General features: G+C 53.6%; 6 protein-coding genes across 6 annotated transcripts; 3 read left to right on the top strand and 3 right to left on the bottom strand.

The window, feature by feature from the left end:
* Window positions 1–42: 42 nt before the first annotated feature.
* Window positions 43–571, bottom strand: BDZ99DRAFT_466833 (uncharacterized protein; the record flags this gene model as incomplete). Its single annotated transcript, XM_033720876.1, has 1 exon — window positions 43–571. One exon carries the CDS (start codon window positions 566–568, stop codon window positions 401–403), a length of 168 nt encoding a protein of 55 aa, XP_033572146.1. The 3' UTR covers window positions 43–400.
* Window positions 572–2,150: 1,579 nt separating this feature from the next.
* BDZ99DRAFT_574786 (uncharacterized protein) lies at window positions 2,151–4,317 on the top strand (the record flags this gene model as incomplete). Its single annotated transcript, XM_033728409.1, has 2 exons — window positions 2,151–2,928; window positions 3,775–4,317. The coding sequence occupies exons 1-2, from the start codon at window positions 2,320–2,322 to the stop codon at window positions 4,315–4,317; spliced, it is 1,152 nt and encodes a 383-aa protein (XP_033572147.1). The 5' UTR covers window positions 2,151–2,319.
* A 250-nt stretch (window positions 4,318–4,567) lies between these two features.
* On the bottom strand, window positions 4,568–8,426 carry BDZ99DRAFT_114835 (uncharacterized protein). Its single transcript, XM_033712461.1, has 2 exons — window positions 8,198–8,426; window positions 4,568–7,980 (listed from the first exon to the last, which is right to left on the bottom strand). Exons 1-2 carry the CDS (start codon window positions 8,258–8,260, stop codon window positions 4,714–4,716), a joined length of 3,330 nt encoding a protein of 1,109 aa, XP_033572148.1. The 5' UTR covers window positions 8,261–8,426; the 3' UTR covers window positions 4,568–4,713.
* A 718-nt stretch (window positions 8,427–9,144) lies between these two features.
* On the top strand, window positions 9,145–10,678 carry BDZ99DRAFT_502046 (alpha/beta-hydrolase). Its single transcript, XM_033723863.1, has 5 exons — window positions 9,145–9,282; window positions 9,334–9,417; window positions 9,680–10,083; window positions 10,155–10,266; window positions 10,357–10,678. Exons 1-5 carry the CDS (start codon window positions 9,228–9,230, stop codon window positions 10,509–10,511), a joined length of 810 nt encoding a protein of 269 aa, XP_033572149.1. The 5' UTR covers window positions 9,145–9,227; the 3' UTR covers window positions 10,512–10,678.
* A 290-nt stretch (window positions 10,679–10,968) lies between these two features.
* Window positions 10,969–13,803, bottom strand: BDZ99DRAFT_502047 (cysteine proteinase; the record flags this gene model as incomplete). Its single annotated transcript, XM_033723864.1, has 4 exons — window positions 10,969–12,075; window positions 12,124–12,286; window positions 12,337–12,443; window positions 12,493–13,803. 4 exons carry the CDS (start codon window positions 13,801–13,803, stop codon window positions 10,969–10,971), a joined length of 2,688 nt encoding a protein of 895 aa, XP_033572150.1.
* Window positions 13,804–14,522: 719 nt separating this feature from the next.
* Window positions 14,523–17,183, top strand: BDZ99DRAFT_466836 (RING finger domain-containing protein). Its single transcript, XM_033720877.1, has 3 exons — window positions 14,523–14,949; window positions 15,011–15,183; window positions 15,231–17,183. The coding sequence occupies exons 1-3, from the start codon at window positions 14,692–14,694 to the stop codon at window positions 17,056–17,058; spliced, it is 2,259 nt and encodes a 752-aa protein (XP_033572151.1). The 5' UTR covers window positions 14,523–14,691; the 3' UTR covers window positions 17,059–17,183.
* The last annotated feature ends 1,619 nt before the right edge of the window (window positions 17,184–18,802 follow it).

Consider the following 18,802-nt stretch of genomic DNA (forward strand, 5'->3'; position numbering starts at 1 on the left):
GTAGTTAGCTATATATATTATGTACAGGGGCGTCGCATACTTAACCCATCACTATCTGATTCCCTCCTTGATAATTTACAAACGTGAACTACGGTTCAAAGTTGAATATGGTATACTGCTGCGGAGCTTGCATGCAATCGCCGAACATCCCCATGTCCTGTGCGCAAGCTGTGCGTCTGTGGTTGTGAAGCGTACGAGCGCGGAGCTCGATGCACCTCCTCCACGTGTTTCTTGAAGTGGTCGCTGCCCCAGATAAACTTGTATTGGCAATATTCGTCTGGACAAGGGATCGCCGCGTCGGGTGAGAACCAACTGAGATGCTGCTTGTTGAGATGTTCTTCGGCCTTGGCTTTCCGACAGAATTCCTTACAGTCACACAGTCACCTTTCCGACAGACACACTAAAGGCACTGCTTGTTCATGATTAGCGTGGGCTCGCTCTTTACGGGTGCCTGTGGTATCGGGACGGCATGTCGCATCGGGAAGGCTTGTGGCATCGGGAAGACTCGAGGAATCGGGACGGCGTAAAGCGTCGGGGCGATATAAGGCATCGAAACGGCTTGCGGCATCGGGTAGGCTTGCGACGTCAGATACGGATATGGTGGTGGTGTTGTTCCATGTATTATGGGTGCCCACATTAAGGGTAATGTCGATTCGTGCTTTGGGGATGGCACAATGCCCTAGGCGCGATGGTGGGATTGTGGCTTGCGTTTGGCTGGTGCTCCGGGTGTTCGACTTATCTCCCATATGGCTGCGATAGTCTTTATCCGATGCTGGAGTTTCTCCGTCTTGTTAAGGCCTGAAATGTTCTGGCAAAGTAACTCGGCAACCTTCTTGCGCTCGGGACTGAGTTCGAAAGCTGACACCCGATCTAGCTTTTGTGTAACAGCTATTAGTTCTGGTCCCTGGGGTGCAAATACCTCTGATTTCGAAGGCGGTCGTTTCCTAAACTGTTAAAAAGTTCCCCAGGACATAGAGTTATTGTAGTAATAACTTGTGATATAGATCCTCGGGTGGACTGAAGGTATGATCAATAATGAGGAAGATGCTGAACAACTCGCAATTGCAGATGCAAAAAGCATAACACCAACAAAAGGTCAAAAGGTAGAGGAATTGCGCAAATATCCAACCATTCCCCCGGATACCGATAGAGCCCTGGTCACAAACTCGGCGCTTACTCTCGCACTTCAATGGATAGTTGAAGAAGGTAGGTCGTCTAGAGAGGCTTCGTCACGAACGAATGCACGGAGCATCATGCTTTGAAACCGGTGGTGCTTCAACCTGCGACTTACCCGGGGAGCAGGCAAAATTCTGGAACATGGCTTCGTGCTTGCCAAGAGAATCCAGGAAGATTGAAGTTTTGCTCATTATCTTCTCTCACGGTATTTGCGTCAACAAAGGCTGTTGAGCCCCTTGCGTCCTTGGTGCGTTGTCTGTGATACCGCGGCTTCCGAAGGCGACTGTGGATGATCGCTATACTCATCCCAGTACGGTATTGCCGCGGCCCGTGTTGATAAGCATTGATGTTCTGAGATACGAGCGGTGGTGTTTTTGGGAGGAGAAGGCACAATTGGGGGTAACACCTGGAGAGGTGCCGCTAAGACCGTTTGGGACAGTCACGTTCACTTCGTAGAGCAACTTCTTCCGATACTAGAAAGTAACAACTACAGTCATACTACTGCTACACTACTCCAATACAACCCATTTCTATCGCAGTGATTCAGGGAACGAAAAAGATAATCATTTACCCTCAAAAGGAACCAATTGTGTGAAGCAGCTCTTAGATTCTTTTGACTTTTGGTAGACCAAGAGGAAATAGAACAATAGAACAATAGAACAATTCACGACATATCGATCCGCTGCATTTCCTATACTATTCCATGGTTCACTTGAGGATTTTTCAGCGCGACGCAGAATCTAGACAGAGTCGGAGTATCAACCTATCGGCCATGCAAGGCATCAAAGGCGGGTCAAGATACCCCTAATTGCGTATAAGACACATAGCTGAAGCAGCAGCAAAGGCATAGCCGTGAATGTAGAAGCATGAAGTCGATGTATCGGTGAAGCATTCTCTCCATCCATCTCGATTACTAAGCTATTTTCACGCGTCAAACCTGGAAACTTGCACGCCCTATCATCAACAAACTGTAGGTAACGTTGTAAGCAGCCACGTACGCAGAGCAACTTTCCCAGTGCAGAGCCTAGGTGAGGGGTAGCTTTGTGTCCGACTCACAGGTTGTACAAGTAACGCCAGAGCTTCAATTGAAAAGCAGACTAAGACGCAGCATTCACATCTACAGAACCTTCATCTAACCCTACAATGGCATCCCAACCGACCACGACCGCCAACATTGCTGATTCGCCAGGCCGACGCCTTTACAATGGCTCCTGCCACTGCGGCTACACACGCTACCGCTGCCTCCTGACCTTTCCACCCCCTGCGGTGCACCCAAACGTCGATCCCTCAATCACCACCAGGATCAGGAAGTGCAATTGTACCAGCTGTCATAAAACAAACTTCTTCCACGTGCGGCCGCAGTCCTCACCAGACGACTTCGTGCTGCTGGCGCCCACCAATCCGTTCGATGACCCTGCGGACGGTGGCCTAGCCGACTACCAGTGCTTCGCGAAGTTCACACACTGGTTCTTCTGCCCAAAGTGCGGAGTCCGATGTTTCACATTCGGTGGGGACAGCGAGGTGGCGGAGGTAGACCTGGGGGAGTGGGCTGGAGGGCAGAAAGAGGGGAAGTTGACAAAGGTGTGGCGTGCGAAGAAGGAGGGCTGGATTGAGAAGGGCGACACCAGCTATCTGAGCATCAATGCAACGACCCTGGAGGCTCGGCAGGAGGGGCTTGATCTGCGGGAGTGGCACGAGAAGGGATGGATTGTGTATTTGGACATGCTTGATGAAAAGGAAGAGAACAAGATGGTACCCTTGGAGGGTGGAATGTATTGAGGTAGATGGGATGACGCGGTTCAACACCGCACCAGGACGGCCTAAGACGTGTCGCTTTGATGATAGGCCTTACTTATCGATCACGGATAAAGTCATTTTAGTACCCAATTTTGACTTCAGCTTCACGCGCCAAATGAGTCTTTGCAACTTAGCACGGCCGTACCGTTCCACTACATCACTGGCTAGGCATACTAATCCAGCCTTTGCAAACGCTCTCTCATATTTTCTTTCATATCCAGTGCGTCCCTGGGTGGCCACGCACTGCTAGGTGCAGCAACTTGTGATCAGCCTGCTCGAATCCAAGCTCGCTCTAGGCATTCATGTCTTGGCACTGGTTTCGATGCGTGTCCTCACCGCAGACACAGTATGGGAAATGCGTTACCAGTTACCCGGGCAATAATCAGGTAGTGAAACCCACCAAAGGACTTACAGAACCATATCGATACTCCCGTGATCAAGGCACGATTAGCAAAAGAGCTCATGCAGGTACCTTGAAGCTCTCCAACTTCTAGATCCCCGAAGCCTCTAAGTCGATTGGTGCTATTCGTGATACATCGCTATGATAGGTCAAGTTGATTCCCTCGGATGGCTTAGAAGCACGTGACGTTCCCAACATACCCCCTGCCTTACCACATCAAGGCAACCATTTCATTCACCACAGTGAACGTCCTCAAAAGCTATCCCTTCCATTAAACCAGATCTCTCTCTTCTCTTCTCTAACCGCTCCCGAAACTCATCCAAGAAACTCATCTCCTATAAAGTAAGCCCTCACCCCCTCCTCACACCTCTCCATAACCTACCCCAACACCACTTCCACAGACCCACCACCGCCATGCCTTCCGAACCCAAACCAAAGCCCCACCCACTCGACGTCCTCGAAGACGGCGGCCTCTACATCCTCCTCTTCAACCGCGCCTCACCCCCGAAGCCTTCAACTTCCACTGGGCCCTCTACCTGCACAAGAACAAAGACACCGGCGGCACCAAATACCACATCACCGGCAGCGCTGGCAAGTGGCTAGCGGCGCATCAAGACACCCGCGGCATCTTTCACGAAACCTTTCTCGTTGGGCTGTTCCAAATCGCGACCATCACCGGCTCCACTGCTTGCGAGCGCCTCGATAAGACGATGCGTCAGTTCGATGATGGACTGAATGACCTGGATGTTAACTGCCGCACTTGGCTTCTGAAGGTGCTGGGGGTGCTTGCGGGAGAGGTGGATGGAAAGAGGGTGCTCAAGTGCGATGATGTGGATGCCTTGGAGAGGGAGGTGATGGAGTTTGGGAACAAGAATATGGAAAGTGCGGACTTGGCTATGCAGCCGAGGCCGTTTGAGGCGTCGAAGATTTGTGGAGGGGTGTGAGCTGAGGGGGTGCTGGGGGTGTATGGGAAGAGAGACAGCGCTAAGCGAGGGGGGTACGTGGTCTCGAAGCTGGAAGGAATTCTTCCGTACGGGACCTTTCGCATGGCTACTTGGGGCTTTCGGACTGCTTAGAATCGTTCGAAGAAAGGGGCTCGACCGGCAAGCCTGTTCTAGGGCTGTGACATCGGGTATCTCATTTACGACTGAACTGGTCATTGGCTCGATAACCCTAATTAAATAGAGCGTGCTAACCTTTGTAGGAATTGAAAAAAGCGAAATGCTCCAATCAACCATGCCAGCATATTACGAGGACTTGACATGAGTCTGTACACTCCTCCAGCGTTCCAAATCTACCCCTAGTCTCCTCCTACATCTTGGAAGTACCCTCAGTCTCCATCAGTTATCATAATACCCATACATCCCGTCATGCTCGTCCGCCATATGCTCATAAATCACAAGCTCATCAAACGCACCCCCACACTCCCAGCACCAATGCGTTCCACAACCTCGGACCGGACACATAACATGATTGCACCCGCTATCCTTCTGGCTGTCCACCCCACACTTCGGACACTTCTTGATGACCACCCTCGATCCCCCGATCTTGTGTCGCGTGTACCCCTGCCTAAGGGCTCTCTGAGCACGATTGCCGCCGCGGCCCTGCGGAAGCCGGATCCCTCTATCTTCGAGCTCCTGTTGCTCTAGAAGCTCATTGATAGCGTTCTCATTCGCGGAGTTCATCGCTTCAATGTAGCGAATGCAGTCTTCACACTCCCAGTCTTTCACTTCGGCTGGTGCGCCTCGAGCACACACTCTTTCGACATATCGACATGCGTGTCCGCATTCAACGCACCAGGCGTGTATCCATTGCCCGCGTTCCTCGACTGCGGTCTTCAGCCCGCCAACGGCGTGTATGCCCTGGCCGTAAGCGTGGAGCGTCTTTGCGGCAGGAGCCCGTCGGCAGAATGGGCAGAAGAGGGCGGCGGTGTTGATGATGCGGCCTGAGCCGTTGAGACCGTACCATGACTGGAGACAGCCCCCGCAGATACGTTGAGTGCAGCTAGAACGACCACATGCGGGGCGAAGCGCGGTGTGGCGGAAGTTACTGAAGCAAAGAGAGCACGGGACTGATTCAGTACGGCGGCGAGAGATGAAAGATTGAAGATGCTTGATCAGATCTGGCGCGTTGTGGATGAGCTTCCCCTTGAGTTTAAGCTGGGCAGAAGGGTTCGGGAAAAGCGTGACAAGCTTAGCAAAGTCTGCGGTACCGGACGCGGTGATGGTGTGGAAAAGGGAGCGGCCGTTGAAGGGATCGGCAATCTTATTCGACATGTTCTTGAGAAGCCAGAAGGATTTGTCGGTTTCCTGGCAGATCTTGTTGGCGTTGGTTTCTACCGCGACAATTGTGGTGCGCTTGGATACGCAAGCATAGCATTTGAAGTCGGATTTGGCCAAATTAGATGGGCGGTATTCTTCTGGGTAGATGACGCGATTGAGACACTGAGTGCATTCGAGCACAGGTGCGTGGCCCAAGTTAGGGACTCGACAGTAATGACACTTCGCACGCACGTTCAGTGCTTCTACGTTGTAGACGACGTATTGAGCGCGGCACTCCCTGTTGAAACACTCAACCCATGAGGCCTGAGTGTTCTCGTCGTCTGACTTCGTTACTCGGCAGTTGATGTAGGCCTCTTTTTCCTTCTCGTCCTTATAGTCGCGGGCAGAGCATGGGCCGCACTGGCCATTCTTTGCCATGACGGAGACCGAGCGCGGATATTTGCAGGATCGACAAGTAACAATGGGGCCGATAGACACGGATGTCTTTTCAGGGGTCCAGCCGATTAGAGCTGACAAATGAGTGTTGAGGTTAAGCTCAAGCATCTTGTATTCGACAAGTCGTTTGAAGAGAGCTCGATCACTCTCCTTCAAAAGCTTCGATTTAGTCGTCCCTCCTTCCGTGCTCATTCTCTGTCGATATTCCTGGTCGGCATCTAGCAGAAGAGAAAGGCAGCTGACATTCCATGTCTCTGGAATTTCGAGGTTGTTCCACTTGTCCTTCCAAATCAGCATCTCCGTGTCCGCGGCCTTCAATAATGGCTGTACACCTAACCGGATACTGAGGGCCGCTAGAAGTGCAGATGGGCGAGCTGCCAGCATCGTTCCTGGGACAACGATATGAAGTAAGATTCTCCAGAATTTGCGCCCATATTCCTGACTGGCAAGCGCCATGGGAATCTTGGGAACATCTTCGTCGCTACTGCCTGCAATATGGGCCGGGAAATCTTCAGCGGATTCCGCGAATGTGAGACGCGTGAGGACCCTCCCAAGACGTCGGAGTATCTTGTAATCGCATGACCTTCCAATCTCAAGGAGCTCGTCGCGACGGAATTTAGTGATGGGACGATCTTCTTCGTCTTCGTCATCGACATCTTCGTTGGTTGGTCTGACAAAGGCCAAAGTGGGATCAAGGAAAACACAGGGGAATCGCTGATCTTTGGGGACGGACTCGACTGCTTCCAGGACATCGGCCGTATAATCATAAGACTCCTCGAGCCAAGTCTTCATCCGAGCCTTTTCCTCTGCATTGGCTATCCTTTCAATCTGGAGACCGAATGCGGATATCAGTCTATCTCGAGCTTTATTGTTCCTGTCGTTACAGACCGCTCGCCAGAGGCTCCCAAACACCGGGTTGAGTGACACCGCCGAAACATCTTCTTTGATGATCTTGGTGAGATGCTCGACAGCCACCGCTTTGTACGCTTCGTCGGTATTGTATCGCTTCGCGAAGTCCTGTACCGGAGTCTTCTTCTTAGGCAAATGCTTCTTGAGAATCTCCGTGGTAAGCTGGACTTCAGTGATGTTCTTCATAATCAACTTCTTCGCATCTGCCTCTTTCTTGGTGGCGGCGAAGTAAGTATCCGCCGCGGGATCAGTCTCGTCCTTGGCCTTCTTGATCGCACTGACATTGATATATCGAGACAACGACGCCGAAAGCTTTTGGGGTGCGCTGGTCACTCCAGCCTTTTCAACGCCCATCCATGCGAGAAGCATTTCAACAGTTACTTCTGAAATGCCGAGAGGCTTGGAGTCCTTGAGATAGAGGCATGCACCGCGAGTAATCGTGGAGAGATAGTTGTAATGACCGACGTACTGCCAGGCCATCGAGGGTTCCAGAATACAGAAGACCTGAGCTTTCTTCTCCCCAGAGTGGAGGGTTTTGCTCGCAGATACCCAGTCATTGAACAGAGGACCATATCCACCATATGACGCAGGGTCACTGAGCGCCTTCTTCTCTTTGCCAAGGTTGGACCACTCCTCAGTCATGGATCCATTGATAAGCGAGTGAGGAGGAGCATCTGTGTAAACGAGGATGATGGTCGTCGCCTCTGGTCTCATCACCTCGTACGCCTTTGCCAACCCGGTCTTGGTCGCTTCAGCATAGTCGCCGCCCCCGAAAGGGTCCAGAGACTTTGCCAGCGAGATGAGGTCTGGCTGAGAATCTTTGTCACTTTCCGAAGGATCAAGCCAGCCCGACCATTCCAGTAACTTTTTGTCACAATAGTCTCTGTATGCTAAGAGACCAACGCGAGCAAAACAATCAGTCAAGGTAGAGATGGCAATGACCTTCGGCAAAGACAACTGTAATGATTCGAGGTAATCGCTCTTAAAGCGGTAGTACACATGTTAGCAGAATTTTACAAAGAGTGGCAGGGGAGAGGGGTAAGGACACCACTTTGACTTGAGCAGATGTTCAAAGCGATGGAATGGCGCTTGAACGTGGCTCATGTGGACGCTCAACCACAACTTGAGCCATGTTTCAATACATTCCAGGAATGATGACGCCAAAGGATTCTGATATGTATACTAAAGCCTCACGTACCATAGAATACGTCGCGTCTACAAGGATGAGGAGATCGTATATCTCTTTCTGGGTGGATTCCATGATTGCGTCGGCGATGGCAGATTCGTCTGTTGACGTTCAAGTGACGAATCTGGCGCAGTAGATTAAAGATGTAAGAACGCTTGAAGATACAATTGATGACTCTGAAGCAGTATGATGACTATAGAAGCGCTCTCGAAGGTACAATTGGTCGTGTTGACGTATGGAAGTTGAGACGGATGGTGTCCGATTGATCTTTTTTTCTGCTTGAAACTTTCTAGAAAACGTGGGCTCTTTATACGACTTGCGTGTCATTAAATTTCCAGGCAACAATCCAATAATAAGGTTGACTCACCTCCACGAGAATCCGATGTAGAGGATGTTGATGACTCAAGCCATAGTATGTGTAGACCACGCCACACTGTTTTCGGGCCAGAAAAAACTCGCGAAAGCAATGCTTAAAGAGCCAAGAAGGAGTGAAGGAGAGGTTGGGAAAAGAACAGGACCGTATCTTCTCTAATGCAGCGGCTTGAAGCCAGTGTTCTTAGCATGTGCGGCTGAGGGGCGGCCCCTAGCACTAAGCCATCGTGAGCTTGAAGAGCGAGCTGCAAGGTGGCTGACAGTGGCCCCTGTGCTAGCCGTTCTGGGGGCCATACAACATGCATGTTAAGATGTCAAAGATGATGTTCGTAAAGGCGATAATGGTTGCTGCATTACGAGTGGGGAAAAGCAGACCTGACTGAAGGGGTGCACTGTACGCATATCGAGAAACTTCGGCATGATCCTTTGCTCGACAGGAAATCCCAAAGATACGCTTGCTATTAGCCCTCATCTCCCAGTTTACCATGAGATTAAAGGGCGGTCCGCGCGTGTTTCATGCTGCGTTGCGCGGAGGTGGCTTAATGATGATCTCGTCCACCGTAGCTCCACATCATACCCGCTTTGGACATCATCTTGAGCCCACAGCAAGCTTCGTCTCCTCTCTCCGCCAGCTCAACTTTAAGATAAGGAAGACTAAAGGCTCATCAAGATGCTTATCCAAGAGTCCCACGTTGACATTCCCACCCAGGCCGGAGGAGATATGCGTACGTCTATTCATCCGTGACTTTCCGTATCCGCCCTCTGAAAATGACTAGGGCTCTTCGTGTTCCATCCAACAATTGCAAATTACCCAAAGGCCAAATTCCCAGGAGTCGTTGTCTTCAGTGAGATCTATCAAGGTATGCAAATGCTCTATATTTCTCTCAATATTTAATACCTGCTGTGCATGTAGTAAAGGAGAAAAGACTCATGAAAGATCCACCACTCTTGGTGTATATAAGAGTATATATCTCGCATCATATCTCTACTATCTGTCAACAATAAAACGTCTAATAAGGGGCTCCTTTTTATTTCTCAAGTCTCCTTTTCAGAGGAAAACCACATCTCATCCAGTACATGCTCCATCACAACCCCCCCCCCCCCTCACACAACCCGCTCTAGTCACCGGCCCCGTCGCCCGCTTCTGCCGCCAAATCGCCGGCCAAGGCTACATCGCCGTCGCACCCTCCTCGTACCACGAGTTCACAGGCCCCGAAGCCCTCGCCTACGACGGCCCCGGCACAGACGCCGGCAACGAGTGGAAGATCACGAAGAAAGTCTCCGCGTACGACGAAGATGCCACGCTCAGCATCGACCACCTCATCTCCCTCCCCACTTGCACCGGCCGCATCGGGGCCGCAGGTATGTGCCTAGGCGGCCACCTGGCCTACCGGGCTGCACTCGACAAGAGAGTCAGTGCCGCGGTGTGCTACTTCGCGACGGACATGCACTCGAAGAGTTTGGGGGCGGGGAAGAACGATGACAGTCTTGCGCGCGCGAAAGACGTCAAGGGGGAGCTTGTGATGGTAAGAAAAGCCAACTCCATACGTCCAAAATCCACGAAAGTAAGGATAGGCTAACGAGTCCTCCAACCCAGATCTTCGGCAAACTAGACAACCACGTCCCACCCGCCGGCCGCGACCTCATCCGCAAGACGCTCCACGACGCTGGGGTGACGTTCTCCTTCTATGAAGCAGCGTGGGCACAGCGTAAGCACACCCCTAGCCTAAGTCTTCTATTCCCTCATCACCTCGAAAGTCGCTCTTTCCGTCACTCATGCTGACGATTCTTGATCACAGACGCCTTCATCCGCGACGAACTAAGCAAAGGCCGCTACGACCCCCCAATCGCGGGCATCTGCTTTGCCATGCTGACCGAGCTCTTCGGACGCGTCCTACGCTCGGATCTGGGGCCGCGAAGCGGCGATGGGGTGGAGGTGGAGGATGTGTGCTGAACGCAGCTCTCTAGCCCCCTGACGACGTCGTGTAAATAGACATGATGAAGAGAAACACGAACCCAGACACGAACCCAAGATAAAGATAAAGATAGTCTTCGCATTCAATATGCAACATCGCATCGATCTACATCGTGCACTATCCACTGCACTTCTCTGCTCACACCCATCCCTCCTACCTCTGCCATCATGCTTCATGCCGCTCCGATGTGGAAGCCCCCCTCCCCTAGCCATCATTTCCTAAAGTTTGACTTTTCCACAAAGATTATATACACGAACCACGGGCCAATCTCTAGGCCCAAGCCCCCCTAACTTTTAATTTCGAGTTGGAGTTCTCTCGTTCGCAAATGACCTCGTCGCGCCGATTCGGCCCCTTGTAGCCTTCACCAAACCTCACGAGAAAAATAGATTTTTGAAAACGAGACACTCATTGTTGGCAGTCAGCACTGCAGGCCGCTCACGCCTCAATCCGGGAATAGAACAAAATATACGCGACCTTGCCCTCGCGCACACCCTCCTTGCGCGCCGACGCAGGCGTGGGCGTCCGCTTGCCCGCGCTGCTGGGCGTCGCCGTGCCGTTGACGACACCGCTCCACTTCTTCGTCTTGCCCGCGCCGCTGCCCTCCGTCTTCTCTGTGCCGTTGACCTGGCTCCACCCGCCCTGGTCGTCGGCCTTACCTTCCTCCTCCAGACCCACCTGCTCGTAAAAGTTGCGCGAGCGGCTGGAGTCGCGCTTGTGCTGCTCGAGGGCTGCTGCGAGAATCTTGGGATCTTCCTCTGCGCCGCCCTCGGCGACGACGTCGGCACGGATACGCCGGATGACGGTGTCGTCCATGCGGATCCACTCGCGGCCTTCCTGCCGGCGGACGTCAACGGTGTAGTGGCCGCCTGAGGCGTTCTTGCCATGGTGATAAACGACGGCAGTGAGACGGTAGCGAGGAAGTCCACCGCGAGCCGCGAAGGCGCTGCGTTTGTGAGGCGGAAAGACCTCCTTGGGAATTTCTAGCTCAAGTGGGTAGCCGACCTTCTTCCAGATCTTTTGGGTGCCGCCTGTAGCGTCGTAGAGGAAACGCTTGAGATGGAGGATGAGCACAGGGGGTAGTGTCTCAATGAAAAGTTGCTTTGTTGCCGATCGAGTGCCTTGTGGCGCATTTGAGTCCCCTTGGAGGGTTTCCAAATGCGTCAAGCCACGAAGGGCGTCAGTGATGTTGTTGACGTTCGGTGCGCCAATATCAAGTTGTAGGGGTTGGTACGGCTCCAAAGTAACCGTGGTCTTCTGCCCATGTCGCTTGTATTCCGAGCGAAGCTTGCCGCCAAAGATTTTGGTGATTGGTGACTCGACCTCGATAGTGCCAGATGACTGTGTGACCGCGGACTTCTGCTTAGGACCAACTTCCAGCCAGCCACCGTCTACCGGAGCAGATTTCTCGCTGGTTGGAGATGTGATTTCGGCGCTCTCGGCACCGTTGGTAGGTCTAGCACCCTTCATGACATGGGCGCACTCGTCATGTAGTCCAGCGAGCAAAAAGCCAAGAAACTCTTCGGCATCCTGTTGGTGCCCTCGCTAAGGATTGTTAGTGACGGGCTGCTACACTAAGGTAGAATGGTATACCTTCATGTGATCGAAGCGTGGCAACCTCCGAATTACGTCGTAGACGTACTCTGGAGTCAATGGATCGCCGTACTGCTCAAGCTCATTATCCTTGAGTCGAAGTCGGAGCTTCTCGGCGGAGTCCGCAGAATCGATGATGCTGAAATCGCGCATGAAAACAGTACTTTTTATGTTAGTAATGCATGAGGAACCTACTACCGATTGGGGCCTTACATGGCGTCAACCAAAGGAGTCTCGCTTTTGAAGTTATGAACCGCACGTTTGTGAACTTGGTCCAAGAAGTCATAGAAAGGAATGCAGAAAACAAGAACTTGCAAAATCTAGAGACAGATTAGTAAACCTCGTAGATCGAAAGGCCAAGAAACGTACCGAATTCATATAGCACATATTCCCAGTATTTACAAGGCCGCGAGGTTGCAGGAACGCCAATTTCCTCTTGGCATCCACAGAAAATGAGGTAAGAACGTCACCGAGCGAGTTGCTTTTAGCTGACCCATTGGGCGTCACGACACCGTTCTGAACAGCTAACGATTGCGCAGTAGCGGGGGCAGGCTTGCTCCGCAGCAACTCCGCCCATGACTTCGGCGCTGGCTTGGATGCTGGGGGTGAGGCTGTGGGCGTCTGCTCTGAACCTGCGGATTTCTCGGACCGCTGAGCTTCGCTGGCCGGCTTATCTGTCTTCTCAGGTGTCACCGACTTTTGGGTAGTTGATGTTACGCTGGGGGCTACTTTTGGCACTGCTGGTTTAATGGGTATGAGAGGCACTGCCGTTTTCGTGGCAGACCTCGTGTGCGAGGACGGAGCGGCAGGCCGCGGTGCAGGAGCAGGGGGTAGGACCGAAGATGGTGTGGTGGGGTGTGTGGAGTCAGCCTCTGACGGAGCTTGTGATGTTGCTGGCGTCTCCAATTCCGAAACGGGAGCTGCGGTAGAAGTTGGCGATGCCGCTCTCTCCACAGCTGGAGGCTCCTCTACCAGAGGTTGCTCATCTGTCTGCTCCGGCTCTGGGATTCCCTCCTCTGGTGTGTCTGTCTGCTCGCGTGCTGGAAAGGCAAGACCCTCCTCAGTCGAAGCTACCAGACCACGCCGTCTCCTCCGCTTGTTGGAAGCCTTTGGGGGGAACGGCAACTCGGGGACAGATAGCCATGGTAGAGGAGGCGCGAAAGGAGTTCGGTGTGTTGGCTGAGGGGGAGGAGGCGCGGAGAAGGACGGTCGGGACGAAGCTGATGGCGGCGGCTCCGGAGTCGTCATTGTGGTTGTCGTTGAAGGAGGAGAAACATGGGCCTGTGATGCCACTGAGGGAGTCGAGGGAGCTTGCTGGGGAGTGTAGTTCCGGGGAACAGGGGGCGTCCTCGAGTGGGCAATGGGCGGCGTTTGTCCAAGCTGGCGACTGACGGGAGCAACGGGCTGCATGGGCGGGTGCGACGACACGACTACGGGCGAGCCATGGGACTGGGGCTGGTACTGGCGCGGGGGCATAGAGTATTGATGCTGATGCTGGGGCTGGTGATAGGGATACCACTGCTGCTGGTACGGCGACGCGTGCGGTGGGCCATGGTATTGCGGGTGGAAGTTGGCGTAGGGGTTGTGGACGGGGGAGTGCGTCTGCGGCGGGTAGTACTCGCCATGCCGCCTACCCTGATAGATAGGAACAGCAGGCGGTACATGAGGCCCGGGCATCATGTCGAATGCGGCTGCCGTCACAGTCAGCGCTGGCCGGGCAGAGGCCTAGCGACCGACTTGTGAGGCGTGGAAGAGCCCGCGACGTGGACAGCGCGACGTTCGGTCTGCGAGCGATGCTGGTGGGCGACGAAGATGGGAGCAAGAGATGGCCGGACAATGGGGCAGGAGACGGTGTTGAGGAGGCCGAGAAATATTACTGGGGGTGGCCGGAGCCAGGCAGCGAGCGCAGGCAGGCGGCGCACTCGGGCGGCACTCTATGCGGAGCGGCAGAGGGCCGTGGTCTGGCGGAACCAGGGCATCCTCGAGCAGAGGAGTGAAGGCAGAGGTGGCGTGGGAGAAGGGCGCGCGGTGAAATGGGCCCGGTGGTGAAGGAGGCGACCGTCTCTCCGCGTGGAAGAGCCCAGAAACTGCGGTAGGCGTGGACGGGGTGCGCCGTAGCTAGCGCTTCTCCGCATGGAGCCATCCGGGCCATCGTCTGGGCGCAGGGCTGCGATGGCTGCGCGATACTGGGCCCGCCGCGTCCAGTGCTTCAGCTGTTCTGCGTTCTGCCCAGCCCGGCGCGCGGCTGCTTGGGGGTTGGCAGCAAACAAGCAACGCCCGCAAGCATCGTCGCCGCGACCAGTTGAGACCACCCCATGCATCACGTGATCCCATTTGCCGCAGCCTTCTCCGTCTCCGAATGACTCTACTCTTCGCCTCTCAGTCCGCCCACGAGGGGACATACACTGCGTGCTGCTGTGCATCCACCCTTCTCTTTCCTTCGTCGTCCTTTCCTCTCCTCGCCGTTCCCTCCCGTCGCCTCCGCTCTCCCTCATTAGATTGCAGGTGTGAAGGTTGAGCGTCGAGCGTGTCCCCCGCCCTCGTCATCGGCTCTCGATCGGTACCGCCATGTCTGTTCCGCCAGCCATTGCTTCGTCCTCCAAAGCAGCAACCACTGCGGGCCAGCTCTCGCCAGCGCAGGCCCAGGCTGGCTCTGTAGCAGCCGGCGACACCTTCGGCCAGCGACGAAGCGGGGGTTCTGGCAGTTTTGGAGCGGGGAATACATCGCGCGCGTCGCCTTCCCCACGCAACGCCCAGCTCGGCCGGAAGCAGCACAAGGGCTCCAAGCGCTTCAGGGCTACGGATGAGGATGCTCTTGCGGAATCCGTAAGTGCCAGTCTTGCTGCAGTCGATCCGCTTCCTCCGATCCTCAATCTGACACGGCCAGGCCGCCATGCGTCCTTTCAACAACCGCAAGGGGCAAACATCCATTACCCACTTGATGAACTTTAGCCTCCCCCCTCGCCCTCAGAACTACCATAGCCATGCTCCATCGCGGAACAACCGGAGACACCCTACTTGGGGACTGGGCTCGGGCTATCATGCGGTCGACAAAGCGAGGTAAGCATTTCTGGCCATAGAAGAGGACCTACGATCTGACAGCACAGATTTGTTCACTCCAACTACCGCTTCATCGTCGACCCCAGAGGGGACTACCGGGCTCAGAACGTAGACGCCGACACCCATCTGGACTGGAACAATGTCTTGCAGATACTGGTGTCCGCTCAGTCTCAACTCGCATCCTGCCCCATTTGTCTGGGCACTCCCGTCGCTCCCCGCATGGCCAAGTGCGGCCACATATTCTGCCTACCGTGCCTTATCCGGTACATGCACGCCGACGAGGAGACGAAATCGCCTGAGAAGAGAGCTCGGTCCAAGAAATGCCCACTCTGCTGGGACAGCATATACATATCGGAGACGCGGCCTGTCCGGTGGTACACTGGACAAGAAGGAGGCGCACCCCACGAGGGCGAGGACATTGTGCTTCGGTTGATCATGAGAACAACGGGAAGCACCCTCGCCTTGCCGAGAGATGGAGCAGAGCTGTTAGATAAGGACCAAGATATACCTTGGTATTACGCCGCAGAGGTCATGGATTATGCTCGGGTTATGAAGGGGAGTGAGGACTACATGCTTGCTCAGTTAGAGGAAGAGGTGGCGGAGCTTGAAAGACAAGAGAAGGAAGACGAGCTGATGTTTGGGGAGGACAACGTAGAGTGGGTCCGGAAAGCTGTTCGATCTATCCAGGAAGCCAAGGAGAAGATCAAAGGTGTCGGAAATCCACCGGCTTTACCAAGTAAACCAGCGGAGCAGAAACCAAAGCGCGCTCCAATAGTTTACCACGAAGCGGGCGATCAGACTCCGGAAATGTATCTGATTCAAAATGCGGTCAGGTCCGGCCAAAGCATTTCCCAGGCCACACAGAACGAATCTGTTGTATCCGAGGAATTGGACTCCCACGGAATTGCTGCGACAATTGTGAATGGATCGAACGCTCCATCTTCGAGGAAACTTTCCATTAGCTCGACCCCCCAGAGGGCAGGCTCTGGCGCTCCTGGAACTCTCGCCGAGTTTCGAAACCGTCAACATCATGAGCATCATAATACTCCATCTGAGTATTATTTCTACCAAGCGTTGTTGCATTACTATCTCTCACCGCTTGATATTCGAATTTTGAAAGCGGCATTTGGTAATTTTTCGACTTTTCCATCAACTATTCTGCCTCGTGTTGAGCGTGTATCTACTGGCCACATCGTCGATGACGAACTTCGAAGGAAAACTAAGTACCTCGCACATCTACCCTACGGATGTGAAGTGGGGTTCCTAGAATGCGACTGGACCGATACGGTGACTCCTGAAGTCCTCGAGCAGTTCAAAGCAGAAATCGACAAACGACGAAAGAAAAATCAAGACAAGGAAGTAAGGGAGGAAAAGGCACGGATCAAGGCGGAGAAGGAAGAGGATTCGCGTTATGCTCCTACGCGGCGAAAGAGAACCAGCATCTCGGAAAGATTTACGGCGGATGACTTTCAACCGCTCGTTTCATCGGATGCGGCTGATAGTTCTGGGTCGGTTGGTGCTGAGAGTGCGTCGACTTCGCCACCTTGGCCAGTACGGCGAGGTCAAGGGTTTGCTTCTCTGGCATCGCCGTCGACCAGTCCCTCTGCGGCGCGCACAGTTTGGGGTACCACGATAGTGGCACCATCTTCGCCGACATTGGTGGCCGTGCCTTCAGAGAGCGACATGCGAGACGACGGGTGGCTCCAAGGGTGGGAGAAAGATCTCTTGCAGGAAGAAGACATGATTGCCCAAGCGCAGGCCATGTCGCTTGTTGGCGAGGGGGAGCCTTCTAAGAAACCGCCGGTGAGCGGCGGTAAGAAGAAGAAAGCGAAGAAGATCACATTGATGAGCACAAACGTAAGGAGGGGAGCATAATTCTGACTTCTTAGCTACTCATATGAGCGTCAGCATTGAAACAGCTTGAACTTCCCCTTTGTGATTTCTTTCACGAGATAGTTCGTGTGACTGCCGTATATCGAGGATTATCAACAGCGACCAAATCATTACAGTACTAGGGCACAAGTTGGAGCACGTCGTTTTTCCCATCCCGTCCCAATTCGTTGTGGGGTGCTGAAGCACCACAAACAGCGACAAGTAAGCCGACTGTCAGCGCGTGGGATTTCTCTGACTTGGGCTCTTAGGGACTTTACATCTTCTAAAAACTTCGACAATGCGTCGAAGCACCTCAAACGGTGGTAAGCAACTGTGCCCAGACTTTCAGCAGGGCACTGTAGAACTACCTATTTACAAGGTCATAGAAATGCCAGTCTGGAGCCAACATCGTGAAAGCTTTTAATTCTTCTGAATCTACTCAAGCTACTCACGGGAGATGCTGCCCAGATGCCATTTCAAAGCCGGGGCTTTGGCCGGATCGCCACGCCCAAAATCGTACGACTCCTTCCCCACGGGGATCCTCAACCCAACCCACCAACGTCATTCACAATCTTAACCCAAATGATCCGATCAAGGAGCCCAACGCCCGTTGCTACAACTCAATGGGGTCTGCCGCAAATGATATCTTATGGAGGTGTTCGTTGAGATCAATCACGCCCTCTACGTACGGAAAGGGGCATTTCAAGAGCAGACCTATGTGGGTTTGGGATAGTCTGGGGGTTGTCGGACTGCGTGCCTTTCCAATCAACTAACTATTTATACTTAGTTAGATATAACCTCAAAACCTTCGCTGCATGTGAGATGCGCATATCCAATTACTGTGGGCTATCTCCGCACAGTTGAAGGGTCGCAGTCTTCTTGTTTGCTTTCATCATAGACGAGAGACTTTGAGCAGGAAACCATTCACCTGGGACAGTCGTTCAAATTGCCGAGGCAGGTGTAATTTTGTTGGCTGTTGAGAATTCACCCCAGGACAACCAATATACGAGGCCGCGCAAGGTCCTCAACTACGTATCAGGACGGACTCTTTCTCCGTCCACCACTACAGCCAGCTCTCCGACTACAGCAACCAGTCCAACACCGTCTCCAGCTACCGTCGTTGCCTGCTCACGTCTCACTAGCATCTCTCCTCAGCACACAAACCTGACACCATGTCCAGCTCCCGCACTCCCAAGGCGCCACCGCATCCGGACCGCTTCCTCGATTTTTTCTCCCTCGAGGTCATTGTGCCGGACATGGCCAAGGTCAAAGAGATGCTCGAAGCCGCCGAAACTCTCATCAACGAGCTCGAGCCCCACTCTCAGTTCCAGAACCAAAAGCGACTCAACCGAGGCCGGATCTACTACTGCTGGCACCTGGCGAAGGCCGCCCACGAACACGTAAAGGACCTCGAGACTTACCCGGACCCGCCTCCGTTCAATTGGACTCACGTTACCGTGAGCCACTTTATGACCCTATGGTTCCTCATCGACAAGCAGCCTGACGTGTTGGCGACGAAGGCAGACGACATTGCTGAGACGATGGTTCCGTTTGGCACTACGGTCCGCATGGCGGCCAAGGAGTGCTACGATCTCGTCCAGCGCTGGATTGCGGCTTGATGGGATGCGAGATGTCGATGAGTCTTGTGACTATGGAGTGTTCTTGTTCGTAATCCCTTTCCTTTGCAATCTACCTTGTTGGCACTAACAGTTTCTTTCTTGCAGCTAGGGGCTCACTTGTGCTGGCT

The sequence above is a fragment of the Mytilinidion resinicola genome (assembly GCF_010093595.1).
Source record: "Mytilinidion resinicola strain CBS 304.34 unplaced genomic scaffold BDZ99scaffold_19, whole genome shotgun sequence".
In the NCBI taxonomy this organism is placed as follows: Eukaryota; Fungi; Ascomycota; class Dothideomycetes; order Mytilinidiales; family Mytilinidiaceae; genus Mytilinidion; species Mytilinidion resinicola.